General features: G+C 48.7%; 1 protein-coding gene across 1 annotated transcript; it reads right to left on the reverse strand.

Annotated features, from left to right (window-relative positions):
- Nucleotides 1-6427: 6427 nt before the first annotated feature.
- On the reverse strand, nucleotides 6428-16268 carry GFOD2 (Gfo/Idh/MocA-like oxidoreductase domain containing 2). Its single transcript, XM_082489207.1, has 2 exons — nucleotides 15875-16268; nucleotides 6428-7822 (listed from the first exon to the last, which is right to left on the reverse strand). The coding sequence occupies exons 1-2, from the start codon at nucleotides 16131-16133 to the stop codon at nucleotides 6924-6926; spliced, it is 1158 nt and encodes a 385-aa protein (XP_082345333.1). The 5' UTR covers nucleotides 16134-16268; the 3' UTR covers nucleotides 6428-6923.
- Between the last annotated feature and the right edge of the window lie 8579 nt (nucleotides 16269-24847).

The following is a 24847-nucleotide window of genomic DNA, read 5'->3' on the forward strand; positions in this document are numbered from 1 at the left end:
CCCAGCTCTGCTGCGTCCCCCAGGTGCCAGGAAACATCCCCGGGGCCCTCTCTGGTTTCTCCACCTCCCTTCTCACCCAGGAGCCCAGATCTGGGCGACCTATTGCTGGCACGTCCCCCACGGGGGTTAACGGTCTTCTGGAATCTTCTGCCCAACTGGTGTCTTCAAGCCATCCCCAGAGCTGAGCCTGGGGGAGGCTTGAATGGTAGAGGTGGGGAGGACAGGCTGGAAGTGACACCATTCGCCCTGTTACTGTGGCTTAAAACACTCACGGTTGGCTTTTGTGGCTCTCAGTGGCCTGTGCCAGTCCTCCCCATGCTGCCTTCTGGGTGTGGGGCCACTTTGCTGGAGGTTTCGTGGCTGGACAGGGAAGCCGGGACATACAGAGACCAGTGGTGAGATGCTCAGGGCAGGTAATTGGTGCCTGCAACCTCTCAGGGTTGGGGTCAGTCAGTGGAAGTGCTGAAATCCCGTTTGGTTGTCCGTTTAACAGGCAAACTGTCCCCTCTCATTCCCAGTGGAAGGGGAAGCAATGCAAAGGCTTCGGCCAGGGGCTGGGTGCTGCTGGTTGGCGTGAAGAAGGTACAAGGCAGGGGTGCGAGGCGTGCTGGGGTGGTTGGGGGTCTTCTGGCAGCTCAGGGTGGGGTGGGGAGCTCCAGCACCTGGTGCCTTGGGAGGTTTTTACCTCCCTGCATCCCCAGAGGTATCAGGAGAGCTCCTATGGCCAGCTGCTTTGGAGCATCTCCTGGGGGTCTTGTGCTGGGCAGAGCTCAGCCCCTTCAAAGCTGCCACTCACATCTGGGCCTGGGAGGGGGAACCACCATGCCGGCAGCTCAGCAGGGAGAGGCAGACAGCGCCCATGTCCCTGCAGCGTGGCCCTGGCCTGGCCAGGCTGAGCACCGGGCATTAGGGTGAGGCCCCGTGCCAAACCAAACAGTCACGGAGATGCTGGTCTGCACACAGACCCTGCTGGTGGCCTAGAGCATCTGCCATGTCAGCCTTGGTGCCGGAGCCTCCTGCCCTGGTGAGAAGCCCCGAGGAGGGGCAGCATGGTGGCCATGAGCCCGGGCATGTCCTCGCTCAGCTGTCTGCAGCCCTGGAGAACCCAGACATCAAAGCTTTGGAGGTGAAGGGCGATGCCACGTTGGATGTGGGAGTTGGGATGAGCACAGGCTTTGTTCCCGGGTGCCTTGTGCAAGAACAGGGGGGTCACAATGCGCACCAAAATTTGGGGAGGGGGAAGGGATAAGAAAAGCTCCTTTCTGCAGAGGGTGGATGTCCCTGGGGCTGGGGCTGCGCCAGAAACAAAAGGCATGATGTTGCACCTAATTCATTCTCAAGCTGAGAGCAAATGACCCCAAATAGTTATCCATGAGCTTCTAGTTAAGCTGTGTGAAATGGCAGCTGAATCGTTTCCAGCCAGCTCCTTGTAGAGCGGTTTTCTGCCCTGGTGGCACACTCAAGGGTGTCCTCAGCTACTGCTTGGGGCCTGGCGGTGCCACCATAGGTGATGGGGGGAATGAGGTGGCAACCAGAGCCCCAGGAGGGCCAGCAGGACTCATGGAGGCGCCCAGCCCTGTGGTCCCACCCACCATAGACAGCCACTGCAGCAACACACGTCACAGGTTGCTCCTACTCTCCAGCCAAGCTGGGCTCACCTCCAAGACCTTAGGGCTACATTGGGCGTAAAATCCTAAATCCAGGTTATTTATCCAGGTTAATTAATGGCCAGCAAAGGTCCCAAGCCACAGCGGCCCAAGGAAAGCAGGTGCAGGGACTGGCAGGATAGGACTGTCGCTTATCAGTGCTGTCCCCCATGTCTGCCACAGTGGTCCAAGGATGGGCAAGGTGTCCTCGTCCACACTGAGCTGTACGAGGAAGAGATGGGGAAGAACAAAGAGCTCTTCCCAGAGCTGGCGGATCTCAGCTGTGTCGTGGCGCTGCAGGCCTGGCTGCTAGCCTACGGTTTCAAACTCAAAGGGGCAAAGTAAGTCACCACATCTCCTTCACCAGCCCACATTGTGCTGCAATGCAGCTGGGATCACCGAGGCCTGGGTCTGCCTGGGGCAGGCTGCATTGGGCAAGGGTGAAAGAAGGTTTGGAGGAAAGGATGAATGTGGGATGGAAGGTTTTAGTATCCAGGATTTGTGGCTGGACATCGTTCTGTTTTTATTTTGTTGACAATTGAGGAGCTCCGTTTGTAGTAATTTTGAGAGTTGCTTAGGATTTAAAAGAGCACATAAACCAGAGAAGTGTGGACAGGGAGAAGCCTCAAGAGTCATGGGGTTGATGGTGGAAAGGGAAATGGCACCTATGGCAGAGTGGTAGCCCAGAGCCGTCCATCAGCCACAGCCAGTGACCACCAGCCTTATCCAAGCCCAGCCAGGGAGCTGAGCCAGCATGGCCAGGGCAGGAGCAGCGAGGTGCCGGACAGCCCCTGGTACTGCTGTGCCATAACACAGGCACAGACTAAGAGGGAGGTCTGTCCTTGGACACCGCTCCTGTGCCAGGGCATCGAGAGCCTTGAGGTGCCGCAGGGCTCCGTCTCCCACCACAGCCAGACCCCGAGCTGGCCGTGCCCCGCAGCTGGTTTCTGTCCCACAGGGTCAACACGCAAGTGCTCCTGTTGCAGCACCCTGATTTCCAGAGGGCACAGCCCACTGCCAAGGAGCCAGGCCCCCTCGGAGGCAATGTTGACCTCTCTGCCAAGCAGCAGCAGAACAAGAAGAAAAAGAGACGTACGAGGAGGCCACGTCCTCCCCGAGGGACCCTGTCCCAGGACATGCCGGGTGAGCAAAGCTGGTGGTTGCAGCCACACAAGCTGGGCTGGGCTGGCACGGTGTGTGCTTTAGCTGACTTGTCTTGGGAATGATGCTGGTCTAACGCTGGTTCCATAGTACAACAGGGTGGTCCTCAGCCCTTCTGCTTCTCGCAGACATCCCCGTGGGTCAAGTGATGGTGGGGGGTGTGCCACTGGTGAGTTTTCAGCTGGGCGCCACGATGCCCAGGCAGGCTCACCCTGGATCTTCCCTCCAGCTGCTGTTTTGTCTCCAGGATGTGGCCATGCATCCCTGGCTTTTATCCCACCAGGCAGCCTCAGCTCCAGGGCATGGTTCCCCTCCTGGCAGGGGCAATATTCCTCCTCTGCTCCCAGGTCCACTGCAGCCCATGAGCAATACAGCAAAGCCCTGGCAGGGAAGGGGTTGTCAGTGTCAGGTTTTTCTTCTTGTACCTCTCTAGGAAAACTGCCGCGCCGGCGACCCTTGTACCAGTACATCAACTTCGACATGCCGGAGCTGATGCACCCATCATCAGAAGGAGATGTAGTCCCACAGCTGGCACAGCCAAGCCAGGTCCCTGCAGCCACCAGCAGAGCAACTGCTCCACAGCTGGAGGGTGAGCTCCAACAAGGTTTATCCAGCTCCTGTGCTCCCCAGAGAGCTGGCCTTGTCCTGCCAGCAACCTGCTGGTCCCCACAGCTCATCCCTCCAGAAACGGAGGCTTTGCCTGTGCAGGTTTTGTCACCTTATCCTGTTTCTTCCGCCCTTGCCCCTAGCTTTTCAAGAAGCAGCTTGGATGTCTCTGGGTCACCATTTGCAGCAGCTCTGCCCTTTTAGGTTTTCTCTTGAAGCTCTTAGGTGGCCCAGCCAAACAGAGTGGGACCTTTCCCCCTAGGATAGCACTTTTCAGTTGATTCCACAGTCTCCAGGGTCCAGAGTTGTCTTCCAAGACTTGGTGGGACAAAGCCGTGGCCACCCTCAGCTGGAGCTGGTGACGGGCCTGCTCCAAGCAGATCCAGAGTGGTCGTACCACGCACACTGCTGGGACCTGGCATCCTTCCGGTGCAAATACTCAGCCTGTCTGCAAGGAGGTGGCTGGGCTGTTGATACACTCACTCCTCTTGCAGATACCTGGGCCAGCAGCACTCCGGAGATCCCAGCCCCAGGAGCGGATGACAAGTCCCTGCAAGTTGATATCGATAGGATGCTCAGATATGCAGCTCACCTGGTGCCACCGCTCTTTCCTCAGTATAAGTAGCCACACAGCTTTCTGTCTCCTGTTTGGCTGCCACAGCCTGCCCTGCAGGGTGGTGGTCATCACCTGGCCCATACAAACAGCTGTGGGTTTACTGGGTTTTTATCCTGGTTGCAGAGAACCTGATTTGCCTGAAAGAAAAAAAAAAAATGAAAAAGGCATTTTTTCATTATAAAATATAGCTGCACATCACTCAGCCTTCGGATGCATGTACTGTCATTCCTTCTTCATGTGTGAAAGGCAGAAGACTGGGGACCAGCCTTGAGACCAGCTGCCAGAGATCACCCTGTGCAGGGGCCATGGGAGGGGACAAGCACTGCTAACCAGCAGGTGCTTCCACTACATCTGTGTTAGAGGAACAGGGAGTGCACGGGGGAATCTAGACTTCATGACAGGGATCCACCTCATCCAAAGGAGTGCTCCTTTGGCCACCATCCCACCCTGCCTGTGCAGGGCAGCTGGAGGCTGCAGCCAGCCTATGAGAAGCCCGTTTCACCTCTCCGCACACTTCTGCAGTCAGGTCTCCTGTTCACCCAGGAGTCTTGGCACCCTCCTTCCTCCAGTAGGATCGTTTGGGTCTATCTGGAGATGTTTTGTGCTTCCTTCTCCTAAAGAAAGCACTGTACTTTAGGATTTTTCTGTCCAGTACAAACAAATGGACAAAGCCACAAAGGAAGGTTCACAGTTCAAGGACAGCTTCAAAACAGATCCAAAACTGAAATAAGCCAGAGCTCTTCTGTCCAAATGAAGGTGGCGACTTCCAGGTGAGCTCAGCAGACACTATTTCACCTGCTTTACATAGTGCACAGACATTCAATGCTCTGAGCTATGGCAGAAACACCAGTACTCTACCTGTAAAGGAAGGCTTGCAGAGATACAGCTCCCACTGCTCCACCTGCTATAGCTGGGAACAGTGGACAAACTTCAACCATTTGCTTTCTTCATCCAGTTCACAGGAGCAGCCACGTTCCTACCCTTTAAAACAGCGTATCAGTAGGCTTGTTTCTGTCAGTTTAATGTGTTTAAAATAAATACCCCAGGGTAAAGTAAATACCTGTTTTACACACTGAGCAAAGAAAGCCATCCCATCAATGCTACAGGGATTTTGCTTCTTAGTTGGGTGTCCTCCAGCAATTCCTATGACGAGTCAGGCAGAAAAATAAAGATCCTGTTAATCACAAAAGTTGACATGTCAAGTCCAAGATAGGCAAGAGGATCTCCAAAACCAGCTACGTAACAGCTGGTTTTGGAGGAAACAACCCAAGGAAACAGATCTTCTGGTGGGACTGACTTTCCCTTGGTGACAAACAGGTGACACTTGCTAGGATAGCACAGAGCTGCCCTCCTACTTTTTCCACACCCAAGCTACCCAGCTGGCAGCAAGAGAGCACAGAAGTAGGGAAGGACTCAGGAGGTACTAAGCCCCAACTGTAAGTCTCCTGTTCACATTTATTAGCATGGTTTCAGCTTGATCAAATCAAACACAAGCACACAGCTGCATAAAGAATGCCCTCAACAAACACAACTTTTTATTTCTGTAGAAAACAAGATACTTTTCAGGAAGGACCAGCTTATGAAACAGCAGTTTGCATGTTAATATACATAAATACACAGGGTTACAATTTAGTGGGAAATACATTTTAAAAAAACTTTCAAGTACACAAAATAAATGTAGTAAAATTGGATTATCCCTTCCGCATACCTGCCTCAGAGAGAAACGTTTCTCAAACGGAATGAACTTCCACCCATGATCTGCCAATAGATCTCTCCACTGGATAAGCTGCAGCAGGGTGCGAGGATGGGTAGGGCCAGAGGGTTAGTAACCAGTGTTTGAGATTAAGAGCAGACTTACCCATGACAGTTCAGTCCCCATTCTCTCAACTAGCAGGATGTGTGTAGTGTGACAATTAACCAGCCAGCACGATAAAAAGAGCTGCAAGAGGTAGGAAATACCTCCTTACTTCCAATCTTGCAGGTCCCCGGAAGGTTAATGCTGTACAACTTCATTACCCACGACACCGTGGAAATCCTGTGACCCTGGGAAGCATTTATTAACAGTCACAGAAATGAGAACGTAGCCCTGCAGGCACAGCACTGGTGCTGCTAGGCAGTAAACACAACTGACGGACACAGAGCTTACAGAAAAAAGCTGCTGGATGCAGGCAGCCTCTTGAGTAGAAGGAATAAAGTCTACAGATACAGAAGAATTGCATAAATCATCACAGACTTCCTGAAGATTTTCCTGCCAAGACACTGTCAACGGAGAATTCGTAGCATCATTTAAATAAAATACCAGTTTATATGAATTTGAAAGACATTTGCCACGTGCAGGAAACCAAAAGGCTGATCCTTATGTTACAAACTTTAATCCGTTCCTTCTACTTTTTGTCCTATAGGAGCTTAGAGACCTGTTACATCACTAAACTCTTTTATAAAATTTTACAAACCAAGAAGTAAAACTTAATCAGTCTCCAAGAGAGAACGAAAAGGCATCTGAACAACAGATACTCCCTGATCTTGCTCTACATGCTCTCGTGTTAAAATTGTTAAAATGAGCAACCTGTGCAAAAGGGCTTGTGTCCCAATTCCGAGCCATGCAATGGCAGAGATCCCATGCTTCACTTCACCTACTGCAAGTGCAAAGGGCAATTCAAGTTTTCCTACCAGTCTCCGAGGCAAAAATTAAATGTTTGCAAAAACGGAAACATTTAAAACTCTTTAAACAATTTAAATCAGAACAGTTTCTATCAGAACATGATATATTTTACACATTTAAAAAAACAAGGAACTCAGGTTATTAAATAAGAATCTACATATCTTAAAAACGGAGAGGTTTTTTACATGACAGCCAGAAGTGTTAATTGTCCTGTCTTCCAAAGCAGGCATGTTCATAAGTTATTTCTTTGAAGCGCCTCGCAGAGGTTTTGATTAGCATCTGGTTCCTCGGTCATCACCTCCACAGCCTCCCACTCCCCTGACCTGCTGGATTTCTTGATGGCCTCTACTACACTCTGCATATACAGGCCATCTTCAAAAGAGGCTGCCATGGAAACAGGTTTATGATCCCATGTCCGACGGTCTTCCTGGTCTTGGAAAGACTGCCGCAATGCTTGCACCATGTACACCATTCCTTTTAGGTAAAGCAGCGGGATGTCTTTAAACCCCTTATCCAAAAGGCCCTTGTTGACAGTCAGAGAGTCTGTAAACAGTAGTTCTTCTTGGAGCGCGGTGTTCTTCTGCCCATACAAGTCCGTCCCGCGAGCTATGAGGCGACCGGTAGACCCAACAATCATGACTTCATGGATGAATGATCCAGGCATGTTGAAGTTGAGAGTCACAGTGCAACAGACACCCTCGCTCATTAGCATCTGGAAAAAGCAGAAGTCATCACTAGTGACGTGGCGGATCCCGCTTATAGCTGTGTTCTGCTTCACAAAAGTCTTGAGCAAACCGTGGACCTTCTCTGCTCTCCTGCTGATGAGGTGAGTTAGGAGGTCGATAATGTAGGTTCCCATTGTATGCAGACCACCTCCTCCCATCAGCTCATCACAGATCCAGTTGTACTTGTGGCTGAGCAGGCTTCCCCCATAAACTCGTACATCACAGATCATCACGTTGCCCACGTAGTGTTCTTCTATCAACTGCTTCATCTTCACAAAGGCAGGCAAGAAACGGAGAACATTGCCAACAATGCTCATCAGCTTGGGGTAATACCTGGCAGCTGTGACCATCCTGAAGGCATCCACAGAGGTAGCAGCTTTCTCACAGATCACATTCTTCCCTATTCCTGCAGCACAAATGAAAAAAAAAAAAAAAAAAAAAAAAAAAAGAAAAAAAATAGCACACACGAGTGAAACATGCTCAGATGCCTCAAAGGTTGTCAAGAAGCTGGGTTTTTAAGAGTCAGGCTTTCCTGCTGCAATTTCAAAGGCAAAGGTCTAGGAACTAAAATAGGAATGCCAAGTGAAGCAAGACTCAAAGCTGCTTCCAAGATTCTCTAAACTGCAAAGCTGACAAACTCCCACAGAGAGAGCCTCCAAATAAAGAGAGGATTTTTACATCATGAAAGATAAGTGGCCAAATGGCATCACATAGCATCAAAACAAGACACAATTTGCATGTTGTAGGTATAAAAATATTTGAATGCCTCTACAGCCAGAGGAAAAAAAAATGTCATGTACCCCTGCAGGGAAGAGGTGAGTGAAAGGGAGATTTTATTTTCACTTTGTATTTCACCATCACTATGCATTTATTATTTCAAATACATTAATAGAAACGGGACAGGCAAGATACTTAGTGGCCTGCATACAGAATACAAGAATTTGAAATAATGTTTTAGTAGATGGATTGTTTTAAAAACATCGCTAATTAGAAAGCAAATTCCTACATTTGGTGCTCTGCTGCTATTCCCTCTTCCTCCCCCATCTTTGCTCTTTTCTCATGACATGGATTTACTTTTCCATATACATCTGTTCCAATAAAATACTTCTCTAAACATTTTTCAGTGTAACAACCAGGGGTATACCTAGAAGTCTCCAGACCTTAACTAGCGATGTCAGACCCGGAGGTCAGTCACATCATGCCATGGTTTCTCCCTAAGAATTGCAGGAATCACCAGAAACAGTGGTAGGCACCTCTCTGAAAGCTTCTCCTGACCCAGGAGCAGACCGCACTCCCCGCTCAGAACAGCTTTTAAGCGACTCCCTGATGAGAAGATACCAGCACAAGTGCTTTATCGGTCTCTCACTCAAGAGAAGCCAGATCCCACACTGCAGCTCCTGCTCTCAGCACTCCACCTCCTGGCTGCGCTGAGCAAACCTATCAGGAACCCTCCGAGCAGTCCAGGCTCAGCCAGGCAACTACAGCTAAAGAATCTGAGTTTTCTTATTAACCTTTAACCTACATTTCTAATAGACACAAGCAAAATATGGTCAGAAAACAAAAAGACTACAATTTTTAGTGGTCTCTTTCAAAGAAATCCCCTAACGTGAGTCAATAAAAGCTTTAATGAACAAAGGGTAAGGTCAAACACCCTGGGGACACCCTGGCTGCCCACTGCTAACCCCCAATGTCAGGGACCATTTGACTCTCCTGTCCCAGGTCCCGCTGCTGAGATGAGGCACAACACTGTTTGATGTTCCACAGGGCTGGCTGAGTGCTTCTTGAGAGATGCTTCAGCGCCTGCTTTACCTGCCTTCTTGTTTAAATAGCACTTATCTCAAGCCAGGCTGCATTAACATACAAACAAAAAGAAAAAGCAAAAGGATCTTCACAGCATCCTAAGCAGACAGCAGTTCTCCAAGTTTGGAGAAAATAAAAGCAACTCTCAATCAGTGTACACACAGGGTACAGCTCTCCCCCTTGCACAACCCCACCACCCTCCACCATGTATTTGGTGGTACAGGAGCCAGCTCAGGGTACAAAGCCAACACAGAAATATTCACTCATCTTGGCTCTTTTGCTGGCAGGTTATTGCCCCGAGTTGGCTCTCCAAGGAGCCCAACAGTGTCCACACAAAAGGGGCTGGGTCCCTGCAATGGGGGACTGAGAGTGGAGAGGGCTGAGCAAAAGGAGACCACCGGTGCTGTCTGGGGACAGCCATTTCATGCTGGACGGTCGATCGCACCAGGTTGCCCTTGTTCTGCCACCCACCAGCCCACCCTCACTCCTGCGTCAGCACTGTGCTCTCTTTGCCAGCGTAGGCCGAGCCACTTGAGGAGCTAAAACTGACTGATGCCTTTTTTGGGGATGGCAGTCAATGCAGCTCACTGACAGCTCAACTCAGCCCACTAAGTGTGGCCAGACTGCCAGGACAGAGACCCGGGTACACCTTAACATCTCTGGGATAATGCTGCGGTTGCTCTCAGTGGGACATGCCCCACAGCTGTCCCCAAGCTCACACAGATGGCTATGTAGAAAGGACAAAGGCCAAGTCAGAGATGGCTACAAGGTCCCTTAGCACTGTAATGGCCATGCCTTCTGTTTTCTGAGACAGAGCAACTTACAACCATCACCTTGTTACTATTATTTTGATAATGAACAATCTGAACTTTGTACCATATTGTTTTCTTAAATCACGGCTGCAAATTTTCTACTGAGGTCCCCACCAGCTAGGAGACATGAGAGCCACCACAGGGCTCTGGTGCTCCTCAGAGCCCTCTACGAGCAAGTTCAGCTCACCAACCGAGCCCAGTTTAGAAAAGGAAGTTTCTTCTTTGCAAGCAGGTGGGTTAAATCAGCTCACAGGTGGGTCTAAACCCACAGAAGGGGCTGCACACCTGGGAGAAAGGAGATGGGGCTGTGGAGTTGGGTTTCCCCACTCAGAGGCAGCGAGTGAGGACAGCAGCAGCTCTGCTGCCTGCAGTGAAGCTCTTCACAAGCTATCCTAACAACATGCCTCAGGGTCTTCTCTGTGCACACCTCAGAGCGAACCCTGTCTGCAGGGTGCACATCAGTTTCTGCAGAATATTTTGCAGACTGAAGTTCTCCTAGGACACAAGAGAGAATGAGTCAATCTTCCTCCCCAGAGCTGTCATTTTGTCTCTTTATCTCATTTTGTCCTTATCTCCTTCCTGCCCAGGAAACAGGCTGCCCACCCTGCCTCGTGACAGCCAGTGCTGCTTCATGTCATGGAAGATGGACTTTTCTCTGCCAGCCCACCCCATAGTTACCAGCTCCGAGCCTTGTGGGCTCTGTAAGCTCTGTTCCTTGGGAAGTGCTTCATGTTCTGAGTGCTGAGTCTGTTATTGCTGGGTGTGAAACGACGTACCTAATGCAACCAGCTAAGCAGTGAGAAGGCATGTAGCTCTCTACCAACTCTTATACTGCTCATGACTGTAGTTAACCTGGAACAGCTTCAGGCTTCAACATCCCCCAGAAAGGCAGTGGTGAGTGCTGTCGTGGAGAGGGTGTAAGGAGAGGCTGTACAGCTCTACGTGCCCAGCAGACATACACTGGCTGATGAAACCAGAGCACAAGGACCTGGTTACACACCCCTGGGTCAAAGCACCCGACAAGCGATCAGACCTGACCCTCAACAAACTGATACTCTGCTCCCAGCACACTAAATCACCTCTCCACAAGTGCACTTCCAGGCAGGTGCACCCTTCACAACAGCCATTACTAGCTCTGCACACAGGAGAAACTACTCTTATTTACGTGTTTTTTAACTGCTTGTTGTAGTAAGAGGGGGGTAAATGAGGAAAAAAAAGTCACTCTTTCCAGAAGTCCTTAAACAAACCATCTACTGTGTTCAGGGGCAAAGCACCTGCTAGATCCCAAGAATTTTCAAACTATTTCCTGATTTAGCAAATAAACTAAACATTTAAAATGAGGTCTCTTAACTCTCATTAATATAATAGAACCAAATCATGTCTTCACCCAATGAAATAACAGATTTAAAGTGTGTTCACATCCTATGGAAGCAATCAAAAAACAACAGGCAAGCTGAGACTTACTGGGCAGCAGAATAAACTAGACTACCTAAAGGAATCTTAGGTCTCTAGTCAGATCCACACTGTCCATCAACAACAAGGACTCAGCTTCTCCTGCAGCTCCTTCAGCCATGCCACATCCAAAACTTGCCCCGTGTGAAGTATTTTACAGTCCTGGTTAATAAAACACAAACACAGAAAACTCACGGCTTTCTCATGCTGCCTGGTGGACACTACCCAGAGCTGTGACAGGACTTGAGGATGGAAACAGGCCCCAGTGATTGCCAGGACCCCCCAGCCCACTCCTTCCTCCTTGGTAGGGAGGGTGCAAGCGTGGGCAGGAGGAAGGGGAAGGGGCACCGCAGCCTTGGGAAGGGGAGCGTGCATGAAAAGATGGAAGAAGTGCAGCCCAAACTTTAAAGAGTCGGCTCTGTCAGCAATCAATGTGCATGTGAACCAGGGCCTCCTCTCTGCCTCAGGCTGGATGCAAACAAGCAGGCCGAGAAGGACACCGAGACCACATCTGGCCCACCAGTCTATCAAGGAGGTCCTTCATGTCACAGGGTGGCCCGCTGAGTAGACTGGATGGTGAGGGGCCCTGCTGTCCAGTGTACGGGTGGGACAAGCAGGGGCACCCATGCACAGAGGTGTCCCTGCAGCGCAGTCAGAAGGGTACAAGCCACATGCCACACAGCCTGCCCAGGCAGCGTTAGGAGCAGGCTGGGCTGGGTCAGCCTTCTCACCATGACAGCTACCACTTCACCTCTTTGGTTTTCTTTGCCTGGCTATCACGGCCACAGCTGCCCATCCAACACTTCCCATAAACAGCTGAAGTCCCCAGCCTTGCCCCCCTCTGCACGAGTTATAACATTGACTCAAACTACTAAATGTGTCTATCCCATGTAAATATGTCAATTGAACTGAAGCTCCAGTTCTTTACTGCCCTGAATAACATCAGATACCTGAGGTTACACCTAGGAAGATGTACAACTGGCCACTGTTGAAGCACACCACACCTGACCATTGCTTTGTCCGCCTTAAGAAGTTGGGAGTGTCTGAGGAGTCTTCCCAAATAACCAGCTGTTTCAGCCGTATTGCTTTGGGAGCCTCTCAAAGAATGAACGCTCATTCTATTTCATTTCTTGTTTGCCTATGGTTTAAAAAGACCTCCATTCTACTTGTGACAGAGACAGGAAGCACAATATGCAAAGAGCGCTCGCAGCATGCTTGTTCATCCTGTTTCATGAACAGGAAATCTGGACTTGCCACAAAACAAAGCAGTGATAGAGTCCTTTCTGACTCTTTCCTTCATAATTAACATACACATGCTATAATTTGTAGGGACTCCACAAAATCAGGGGTCCAACAATCTATGTTGCATAGATGTCTTAAACAATGTAGTCAATGAATATAAACCAACAGCAGCAAGTAAAAGGTTCCTCTGTAGCCACTCCACAAATCATCCATTTGACGGCTGGGCTCAGTAAGTGCAGCAACATTATCTTCAGGATCCCGAAGAAATTTTACTCCAAGGATTTTGTATGTTCTGCCTCCCTGAACACTGCCTCATGGCCAAACATCCCATGTTTTACATTCCACTCCAGCCAGTAACTCCGCTCTGGGCTTACCTAATGCAAAGGCAGATGCATTTTAACCATGGGACATGAACCACAACACAGACATTTTGTGAAATTAATTTAGTTCCTCTGAGATCAAAAGGAATACAAATTTTAGGAGAGCTTCTTGCTTTGCCTGTTGTGGAGATAAACCATAAGATTACACTGATCTTAGTTTGAATTATCCTCTGGGCTTTGATCTGTTCTGTCTGGTTCATGAACTCAAGCCAGCGTTACTGCTTTGTCCCCGTCATACCAAAGTTCCACCTAGGCTTGTTCATGGACGTCTGTCAGTAAGAAACTTATGCAAGCAAATTGCACTGCCTGAAAAAAAATGGGTCTCTCCCCCCTCTGCCAGAAATAAAAATGTAAGCATGTTGTAAAATAAAATTTTAAAAGTATAAAAAAAGTATACAAATAAGTAATAGAAGTGTAAGCACTTAAAAAAACCCAAACAAACCCCAACAAAACAAAACACACAAGACCATCATCACTATACCACATCTGATCCTTCCTAAAGCCCAGTCTCTCTGCTACTAAACACCAATCTATTATATCCAATTCACAGCCAATAATTCTCCAATTATAAACATACAGAATGAATCACAGAATGGTCAGGGTTGGAAGGGCCCTGTGGAGCTCCCCCAGTCCCACCCCCTGCCAGAGCAGGGGCACCTACAGCACTTGCACAGGACGGTGTCCAGGAGGGTTTGGAATGTCTCCAGAGTGGGAGACTCCCCAACCTCTCTGGGCAGCCTGTGCCCGTGCTCTGCCACCCTCAAAGGAAAGAAGTTCCTCCTCATGTTAAGATGGAACTTCCTATATTCAAGTTTGTGCCCGTTCCCTCTTGTCCTGTCACTGGGCACCACTGAAAAAAAGACTGTTCCCATCCCCCTGGCACCCTCCCTTTAAGGATTTATAAGCATTAATAAGATCCTCCCTCAGTCTTCTTTTCTCTAGACTAAAAAGCCCCAAGTCCCTCAGCCTTTCATCCCAACATCAATCTGAACTTTCAGAGAAAACATACTTTCCATCTTTGGCCCTACACTGATTTTGTGTTCCTTCAGAACGCTTAAGCTATTTCACAACATACTTGGGAGCAGATCTATAAATACCATTGTAACGAACCTAGAAAGCTGAAAGACAAGGTCAGCATCATATTGGGTCTGAGATACCTATATCAGTTTGCAGATCAGCACATTTCAGTATAGACAGAAGTGAAAAATAAACTATCCTTTACTGCTTCATCCATTGATTTCCCTAGCCTCTTCAGCTTCCCACTTATCTATACCTGCAGTCAAGCATACGTATCACCTCTGTACTTCTGCACCTTTCCTCCTCTAGATAATGCCATCTTACAGATTCGCAGCCTTTGAAGAAAGAATCTCAATCCATTTTAATTAATAATTCACCAGATAAAGTTCAATCCTCTCCTTTTAGCCCACCAAGAGCCATGAAAACTACTGAAACACTTACTACCTTACAAGTGTTTAAAAGAACTTTTAGCATATTTAAAGAGATAAATTCAAATTTACAGTTCAAACATTCAAAAATCAGAATACCTTAAATTCAAAGGACAGTACTCTAATAAGGTAAACAAACAAATCTAACAATGTAAAAAAGAAAAAGAGAAAAAAAAAAAAGCCTGAAATATCTCTCTGCATATCTAAGTGGCATTGCAAATGTTTGTGCAGGGAGTTGTTTACTTCCATAACAAATTACTGTAGAGCAAAGAGGCTAAGAACAACAAACCACCCTGGCTCACATGGTTTGAGATATTACCCATCCTAAAATTAACTCATGTGGATCTCCTGTAAACACAGTAAAAATATCACACTTGTTATTTAGAGAATTACATGCAAACTCACACCCACGCTGCACTACATGAGAGGACATTAACACTACAAAGTCACACGCTTTGAATTAAGAAATGTCAGGATGCCCGGGCAGTTGGCTCCCACCTCCCTGCCCAACCAGTTCGGGGTGTCATTCCTTCTCTCCCAGACACCTTCACCCAGCCCATCTTGCTGGATTCCTCCTGCTGTCCCCCAACATCTCCTCTTTCCCCCGCCAGCATCTGCCCTCCTGCATCAAGTGGAAGCATTCCTCCAAGTCCACCTGGGAACATAGCAGCCTGCTACGGACATGGGTGTCAACAGAGAGCTCCAGGTGGTGGCCAGGGTCACAGCACGCTGGCTGAAAGCGGCATCTGCAGAGAATTTAGGTCTTGACTCTTAAAATTCTACTGGGTGCGTGCAAACATTTTTTCAAAGACTTTTAACTTTCAAGTTTGGTTTTATTTGTGGGGAAAACAGAAAGCAGAGCTGAACAACCGCCCTGTCCAGGCAAATCTCAGTTTCCTATTGTAGAACGTGGGAAAATTTGAAATTAATTAGGCAACTTAAGTTGTTTGGGGTATTTTTGTTCCATTTTTTTTTTTGTTTTGTTTTGTTTTTTTAAACGGGCATAAAAACATTTTGTCCCCTCGTCACCACCTCTGAAACAGCTCATTTTTATTAAAGCCTCCCCACCATAAGTTCAGTCTGAAGAAGACATGGGATATTTTAGCCTAACTGGTTTGAAAAGCTATAAGCAATTATAAATGTTTTTTTTTTTCACAACAAATTCTAGGCAACCTTTCTTGCAGGTGGTGCTACAAATTCCACACAAAACATTTAGCACTGCATTTGCATGTTGGTGCAATCAGAATCATGCTGGGGTAACACCTTCAAATTTCAATCTGCCAACGAGCTAAGGATTTTTGGTCCAACACCAAAGATAAAAAGGTACCTAGAGCCTTCACAGCAATTTGACGAGTTAGGGGCGGAGGGATATTGATGCAAACCAAATCTACGTCCTGGTGCAGCAAGACATCGTCAGTCCGACTCGTGTAGAAGGAGATGTTCATTTCCTCTGCCAGCTGTTTGGCTTCCTCTTCTGTCTTCCCCCAAAGCGCTTCAATGGAGAAGCCTTCTGCTCTCAGCAAGGGTACCAGTACCCGGGCGGTGCTGCCAGTTCCAAACACACCCACTCCAGGAAGCATTTTCATGCTGCATTCATTCAAGCATCAGGGTCTACGCATAGGTCTTCGATAAAATGTTCAGCTCCTCAGCTTTCCGTTCCATCCACAGTTCCTAAAACTTGAAAAATTACAAGTCAATATAAGAAAAAAGGCATGTTTTGACATCAAATTAATCTAGCCTGAAGGCTAGCTTCTATCCTTCAGATGGAATTCAAAATTTTCAAAGAGCATCATGAAAAAAAGCAAAAAAACCCCACCCAAACATAAAAAACTTGTAATCCTTAGAGAAATAGCATTAATGGAGAAGTCAAACATCCCATTGCAGAATAATGGTAAGAAAGCAGCTTGGCGAAGTCATGAGCATCATGAGCTTCAACACTCCGGACACATGTACAGAAACACACAGAAGCATGCCGGGACAAACCAGAGACAGCGAGGCACAAACAGGGAGCGACAGGAAGCATCGAGGGGACAGGACATAGAGTCTATGGCACCAGCAGATAAAAGCAGCGCTGCTGTAGTTGTGATGATGTAAGTCTCTAAATGAGATAAAGGTTTGTGAGATTAAGTAATATCTTTTATTAGACTGACTGAGATAGCTGGAAATAATAGGCAAGCTTTTGGGCACATAAATCTTTATTCCAAATTAAATACACAAACTGAAAACAACCACTTGAGGCTAAGCAATTTTATGGCAAACAGTTAAGCCACTGTAGAGAAGATCTAGAAAATATGTCATGCAGGGAAAGCCTGGATTCACTGAGCTTGTTTAGCCTGCGGAGAGATAATGTCAGTGTTTAAATACCTAGAAAACTGCTCTCAGAAAGGAAGAGGGCATTCCTCTATGTCCACTGTGGGTAGTTAAAAGTTTTACTTAACTCGGGACAGTTAAAAATATCTCCTTCTGCTCATGCCATTTAATCTCCAGGAATGCAGGGTTTTGCACAGAATTATCATATTCCCTACACACAAACACTTGGTGAAGTCACACTTCTTTTGTTCTTTTAAGTAATTCCTGATAAATTAATGCCTTTGGACCCCTACTTGCCAGTTCGTCTTAGGAATGCTTCTGGCCACAACTGGCTGAATTGCCTTTAGCAATCACTTGAGCGCTAACTTTGAGGAGAAACTCAGAAGTCTCCTCAATCTGTGACACTGCAGCAACCTACGAGCTGGCTTTTGTTCTGTGTCTTTTTGAATTCTTATCTACTACACCCACTGTTGACCTTTTCTGAACAATTTTTTAAGCTTATTAGGAAAAAGCAGAGACCATGCTGCAAAGAGAACTGGTACCAACACCAGATCAACACCTTTGGAAAAATCCCCACAAGCAACAAAAATCACGATCTGGTTTTGAAAGTGACAGTCACACATCTCCCCATCCTAAAATACTCACGCTGAGTTACAATGCATGAAAGCAAATCCTGACACAGCACTGGGAAGCTCGAGCATGCAAGTCAAACTACCCACAGTGCACAGGCTGTGTATGCTATCAGCATTTTCTTAGTCTGCGGGGTGCCTACGCTGACCAGCATAACAAAACTGCAACCCCAACTGAATTCCTAAGTATTTTTGTGGTATATACACTAAACTAGGAAATAGAAACAGCAGCACTTCTGAATATTTATTTTGCAAAACACACATCAATATTTACAGGTGCTATAAAACACCTTATGAATTATGTACTGAATTAACTCAGTATGGTTTTTGCTCGTTCTGTGTGATGCTAGGTTTGCAGTGATACAGTCATGGTCTGTCTTTATAAACAAGAATAAAGTTCATTTCAAATTTCATTAACTCCTTTTTATCTGACATTTAGCAAAACATTCAAATAAGGATAGTACCAAAAGGATCTTGAAAATATTTACTGTTCTATGTAAAAGGGTAATTTACTGGTTGGAAGGATGGTTTGTTTTCTATAAATGACGCAAACAAAAATAAAGTCTTGCAGCTGGCTGGACAGTAAGTATAACTGTTGAAGTCTCCACACATCTATATTTGGCAGTTTACAGGCTGGAAGAAGGAAAACTGCTTGCAGTAAAAAGAGCACCATCTTCTTTTGAAGAGACACAAACTAAGCAAGGTGGAATAGAGACAAGGTGAGCGTGTGCCCGTTTGCACCAGATTGCACAGACATGCTCAATGTTGTTAAAATCACACAACATCACAAGTTTAGAAAAGGATGAACTCTCCGAAAATATTAAGAACACACTGTAGCACGCACAAGAGGAAACTCCTGCCACTCAAACAAGCTGATTTCTGTAACACTCGCTCATTTTAAGATTTACTTTTTTCTGTTTCCCATCTGACAGCCTCTTAAAAATCTAAATCAGGTGGAATTAATTTTAACCTCACTTATTCCTTAAACATAATGTGCTGCTGCGTTGGTGTCACTAGCAGCTATTGGCACAAACCCACATAAACTAGTGATTTACCACCATGGAGACCAACTCCTGATGATACAAGAACTTAAGGACACCAGCTCACCAGTGGCACCACAACAAATCAACTGGCCTCAGCAATGACTTCTAGCAAGGCAGGCCCCTTCTCAGGGTACGAAGACATGGCTTGCACAGTTACAGGGCCCAGTAGGGCTTGACACCCCCCCAAATTCTGCAGCCAGTGGGCTCTGCAGAGTGTCCCTGACCAGAGGCCACACTTCTTACTGCACCTGAGCACGACCTGCTGCCTCTTATTCCCTCCCCGGTCTTTCACTGACTGGGAAGTCCTGGTTTGTGAGGACAGTCACACTGGGATGAATGTGGATGCTGAAGGGCAGCAGAAACCCAATCCTTGCACAGGGCACGTCACAAAGCGTACGTGGTGCAGGCAAGACTAGGAAAAATGCTGGAAGAGCTGTAACAGGAGGTTCTACAAGAGGTTTTGAAAAGAGGCATGTATTGGTACCCACTGCTCCACACACACCCCTTGCGGACACGCTTGAGCTCTGGCAGATGAGACATTCCAGCCTAAGCCACCTGGGGAAGCAATCTAAACACCCAGTGTATTGCAATGAGCCCACAGCTGAGGAGAGAGACAGCTGTAATTAACAGTCTACTAAGACTGAACAGAGACCCCAAAAGAACAGCACTGTGCCACTGCAAAAGTCCCCAGAGAACTGTTCTCCAGAGCTCTTACATGCATTTCTGACACTTCTCCTCTAAGAGGGGAAAAAAAAAAAAAAAGCAAGCAGAACTGGAAATGATGCAGACAAAGGTGATCAAAAGCATACAACATCTTCTACATAAGTGTGACCTAAGCGAGCAAAGATGCCTCAGTCGGGAAAAGACACGTATGAGCAGGATGTCACAGGAGGTAATAAAGTCATGAGTGGCTCAGGATGGGGGAAGACCAATTTTTCACCGTTTCTCCCAATGCAAGAACAAACCAAATGGAGCTCAGAGAAGGCAGGATCAGAACAATCTAAAGGAGGTGGTTCCCAGCACCAGACTTAGGTAAGCTGTGAAAGGCCTTGCCACAGGGTACTGTGGACATCAGCCATTTACAAGGAGTCAGAAGGAAGATTAGACAATTTCAAGCGATCCACTGAGGGTCAATAAATATGCAGAATCACATCTAGCACAAGTAGCTGAGCTGAAAACTAGTGAAAACTAGATTCAGCAGAGCATGGAAACAGCTCTGAGAAAGAAACGCCTGAAACTGCAACTGACACCAGCTTAGAATTAAGTACTATTTCTACATATTTACTCTAGGACCCAGAAAGACTCAAACCTTCAAACAAGTCTCACCAAATTAGTTACATAAATCATGAAAAGCCTTTTATAAGCCAATCTTTCAGAAATTAAAATCCTCATGCATTGATGTCTCTGGTGATCAAACACTGGAATGAACACTTTTCTGAGGACAGAAAAGGTGGAAAGACCTTTTTCATGGAAACACCAAAAAGCAGTGCTTTTATCTGGAAGAAAAAAAAAAAAAAAAACAGACTGAAACAGGTATCTATCTCGCACGTCAGAAGACAGAAATCAATCTCCTTTTTAGATATGAAGTAATCAATGCCTGCAACATCATTCTGAACTTAAATTTTCAAACAGACACACTTAAAGCTTCTTAATCTTGTTGCTAGCTGCCATTCCTTTTTGTGGCCAGAAAATGTCTCCATTCTTGCTGAATTTCACACTGAGTTTGAAGTCCCATCCTAGAGTCATGGAAAGGAGCTGTTTTACTCCCTTGGGATATAGAGCAACAAGCATTTATGTGACCTAATACAATGTAAAACCTTACAATTCCTATAGGATTCAATTCACTTCCACGCTGAAGCAGTCAGGAAGCTCAGGAGGCGAAAGTCTCAAAAACTAAATGTTACATTCTACAGAACTACAGTGCCCAGAAACCTTTGTGGACCATTAGAGATGGCCAAAGGTAGTAAAAGAACAACAGTCTATGTCCAGAAAGACGCTGTTCAGTGTAACACTGGCTCTGCAGAAGGAGAAAGCAATTCATGCTTCTTCAGCTCATCCTAAAAACTTTCACTTTGGTTCCAATGCAGGTGAGGCACATGGTGGAGAAGCACACCAGCAACAGAGGCACCATTTTCATCCAGTCAGTTGCTGCTGTTGAGTTTGCAAAGAAAGCAAAGACCAGTAACAACGGCTGTACAGGTAATAAAGTTGTTACTGGGTGTGACGCCCTCATGGATATTAAGGTTACACGTGACTCTTTGACAAAATATACACAGGAACTACTCAGATTTTCACTTTGCAGTGGGGTCTTGCACCACTGATGTTAACGCACTGCAGAGACCTCTGTGAAAACAACTGCAGCCCCCAAACTGTCACTTCTGCAAAGACTGCATCAGAGGTGACCAAAACGCTGGTAGAAACTGCAGGCATTGTGCTGGAAGCCAGCAAGGTCCCTGCAGGAAGCCAGCTGGGGGAGCTTCACTGGTCCACCCTGAGAAACTGGAGGTGACCTCATATGTGAAGTCATTTTTCCCTGTCAAACCGTTCATCCAGCCCTCTGGCACACGTATACCTGAAGCTCTGTAACATAACGGTTCACATGCTATGTCAATCTCAAGGACAATGACATGTTTTCTTTACTAAACACGCTTTTAATTCAACGCAGGAGGGTTGTGTGATAACCCACTAGTCCAAGGCCTCGAGCAACTCCCACCACACCTCAAGACAAGGCCGGCACAGCACTCTGTCCTTCCTGGTCTGGATACGAAACAGCAAAGGCCCATTTTTGGCACACCGCTTCCCGCAGGTACCACCCGAGGTCAAAGGCAGCGGTGAGGGGTGCCAGGGACAGCAGCGGCTGGAAAATCACGAAAACCTGAACACCCCTCACACTATCGCTGTGCTGCAGAGCTGCAGGCAAGGCCATGGCACCCCGGGGATGCCTCTGTCACGGCCCACGGTGCCCTCTGCTGACCGGGGGTGCAGGGCTCGGGCAGCTGCTCTTTGTGTGGGGGTCCCTCACAAGACTGGACGGGGCAGGTCCTCACCTCACGGGACGGGACCAGGCAGGGCCGCCTCCTCCCACACCTCACCTCATGGGGCTGGAGCGGGTAGGCACCCCCCTCACCTCACCGGGCAGGCCTCCACTTCACCTCACCTCACCCGACCGGGCAGGGCTGCACCTCACCTCAGAGGGCCGGACCGGGCAGGTCCCCGCCTCACTCGCCTCGCCTCGCTTCGCCTTAAGACACCGGCCCACACCGAGGAAGTCCCGCCGACACCCCCGAGAGTTTCCCCGGCCGCGCCCGGCCCAGACCTCGGATAGGGACGCGGCCCCGAGCCGGGAGGAGGGGGCGGGGGTCGCCCCGAGCCACCCTTACCTGCCGCCAGCCGGCGGAGGGGGCCGCCGCCGCCGCCCCCCGCGCATCCTCCCGCCGGGCACGCTCCCGGCGACGCCCTGCCCGGCCCGCGCAGGCGTAGGCGCGGCAGCTCCGCCCCTTCACCGGGCAGCGGCTTCGCAAATGGCGGCGCCCAGGGAGGCTTCCCCTACCGCCCGGAGGACGACCTATCCCTCGGCCGGACGGGGGCGGAGAGGCGGGCCTTCGGGCGACGGACAGTATCTGCAGCCAGTAGGAGAGGAGGGCAGCATTCTGCTGGGCAACCGAAGCCGTACTGTTGAGGGCCGCGGGGGGGAGCGCAGGGCAGCACGGCACCCAGAGAAGAGCCTTTCTATGGCCGCCGTGCTCCATCTGAAGGCAGCCCTCCTCCTCACGCTGCTCCTCATCCTCTCCCAGTGTTGCACAGGAGGCTTCTCGCCGGGTCCCGCCGGGCTGAAGGCAGCAGGGAAGACCTCGGTGGCAGGGCCCTCAGGCAGGTGCTCCTGAGCACCTTCTGCGTTTCCCTGGTTGCCGCAAGGGGGCAGGGAGCTGCTGGGAAACTCCGCAGCCCCGTCTTAGAATCATCGAATCATAGAATTGTTATGGTTGGAAGGGACCTTTAAGATCATCGAGTCCAACCATTAACCCAACACTGCCAAACCCACCACTAACCCATGTCCCTCAGCACCACAACTGCCCCTCTGTTAAATCCCTCCAGGGATGGCGACTCCACCAATGCCCTGGGCAGCCTCTTCCAATGCTTGACAACCCTTTCTGTGAAGAAATTCTCCCTAATATCCAATCTAAACCTCCCCTGGCGCAACTTGAGGCCATTTCCCCTTGTCCCATCGCCTGTTCCTTGGGAGAAGAGACCAACCCCCCCTCACTACCCCCTCCTTTCAGGGAGCTGTAGAGAGCGAGAAGGTCTCCCCTCCGCCTCCTTTTCTCCAGGCTGAACACCCCCAGGTCCCTCAGCTGCTCCTCATCAGCCGTATGCTCCAGACCCCTCACCAGCTCTGTTGCTCTTCTCTGGACACACTCCAACACCTCAGTGTCTTTCTTGTCATGAGGGTCCCAAACCTGAACACAGCACTTGAGGTGGGGCCTCACTGGTGCCGAGCACAGGGGGACAGTCACTGCCCCAGTCCTGCTGGCCACACTATGGCTGATACAGGCCAGGATGCTGTTGGTCTTCTTCTCCCCTCCTTTTCTCCAGGCTGAACACCCCCAGGTCCCTCAGCCGCTCCTCTCACCAGCTCTGTTGCATAAAGCGTGGTGCCTGACAATATGGGGCACCCTGCATTATTGACAGCACTGTAAGTTCCTGCTCTCCTCTCTACTTTGCAGAGAGCGTCATGAAGTGTTGCCATGGAGCTGGAAGGGGCTCTGGAAGGAGAGGAGCTCCGAGGAGTCAGCAGTAGGCAAGGTGTTAACCTTCAGTCCTGTCGGTGCCGCAGTTGTGAAGACTGGGAAGGCACTGCCTGCTGGAGGAGGTCTTGCTGAGCCCTAGTCCCCAGTGAGATGCATGCAGGTCCACGAGGGAGAAGGAGGTTGTGCATAGGAAGGGAAGGGCTCATGATTTTTGCTATTGCTGACTTGTTCTTATTGAGCTCTGTTAACAGTCTTCCTGTTTCCCCTCCTCTCCTAGTTGGAATGAAAAAAATTATCCTAATGGATATCCAAAGGCAATCTGGAGGGAGGTGATTCTGCTCCTCTACTCTGCTCTGGTGACACCCCACCTGGAATATTGCGTCCAACTCCAGAGCACTCAACATCAGAAGGACATGGCCTTGTTGGAGTGGGTCCAGAGGAGGCCACGAAGATGATCAGAGGGCTGGAGCACCTCTCCTTTGACAACATGCTGACAGAGTTGGGACTGTTCAGCCTGGAGAAGAGAAGGCTCCGGGGACACCTTATAGCAGCTTTCCAGTAGCTGAAGGGGGCCTACAGGAGAGCTGGGGAGGAACTTTTTACAAGGCCATGTAGTGACAGGACAAGGGGGAATGGCTTCAAACCGGAAGAGGGGAGATTTAGATTAGATATTGGGAAGAAATTTTTCACTCTGAGGGCGGTGAGCCCCTGGCGCAGGTTGCCCAGAGAATCTGTGGCTGCCCCATCCCTGGAGGTGTTTAAGGCCAGGTTGGACAGGGCTTGGAGCAACCTGGGCTGGTGGGAGGTGTCCCTGCCCAGGGCAAGGGGGCTGGAACTGGATAATTTTTAAGGTTCCTTCCAACCTAAACCATTAAAAAAAAAAAACCTAGGTAAGGCTTGTACTTATGTGCAGTACTCATCTTCTGTGCCAGAGACTTTGGAAGATGATCGCTAGCGTTGCCTGTTCCAGGATCCTTGGTGCCAACATCTGCAAGACAGGAGGAGAGTGTGAAGGAGTTCACCTTGCGTCTGGTAGGCTTCATCGGTGCTAGTGAACGTGAGAAGTAGAATAGAAATGAAAAGGAAGGAAGCAACAGGTATGCGTCATTGTGCAGTCATGAGGCAAGAGGAGAGGAGACTTGAATGCAGAGAGGAACTGATCATCAGAAAGAACATGGGAACAGATGAAGTCCAGAGGGGAGAGCAAGAGAGACACAGAGCCTCTCACTTGTCATTCTTGTGTATTTTGTACCACAAGACTTTCATTATGACCCTCTTGTCAGCAAATATCCCACTGATGTTGCTGTTTCCTCATATGGGTTGGTTCCCAGATGAGACCTCAGCTGTGCAGGTTCCACTGGCTGGTGTGGAAGAGCTCCAGTGAGCACCCTTTCCCCCAGGAGATGCACGCAGCTGGGCTGTGCATGCATGGTGTGGGGTTCCAAGGGAGACCTGGGGTGTAGAGGGGTGCAGCCAAAGCCAAGTGTCTAGGACTCTGCCCTCTCCCTGGCAGTGATGCCCATGGGGCTTTGGGAGCACACCTGCCGCCTGCCACAGGATAAGCCTGAGG

Source organism: Vanellus vanellus (genome assembly GCF_965231255.1).
Source record: "Vanellus vanellus genome assembly, chromosome: 12".
Taxonomy (NCBI): Eukaryota; Metazoa; Chordata; class Aves; order Charadriiformes; family Charadriidae; genus Vanellus; species Vanellus vanellus.

Bases quoted from the DNA above. Each gene is read 5' to 3' on its own strand.
- GFOD2 (XM_082489207.1), bottom strand. From the start codon at position 16,133: ATGAAAATGCTTCCTGGAGTGGGTGTGTTTGGAACTGGCAGCACCGCC. The intron at 7,823-15,874 runs GTACCTTTTTAT...TTTGTGCTGCAG, and splicing joins AATTGCTGTGAAGGCTCTAG to GAATAGGGAAGAATGTGATC.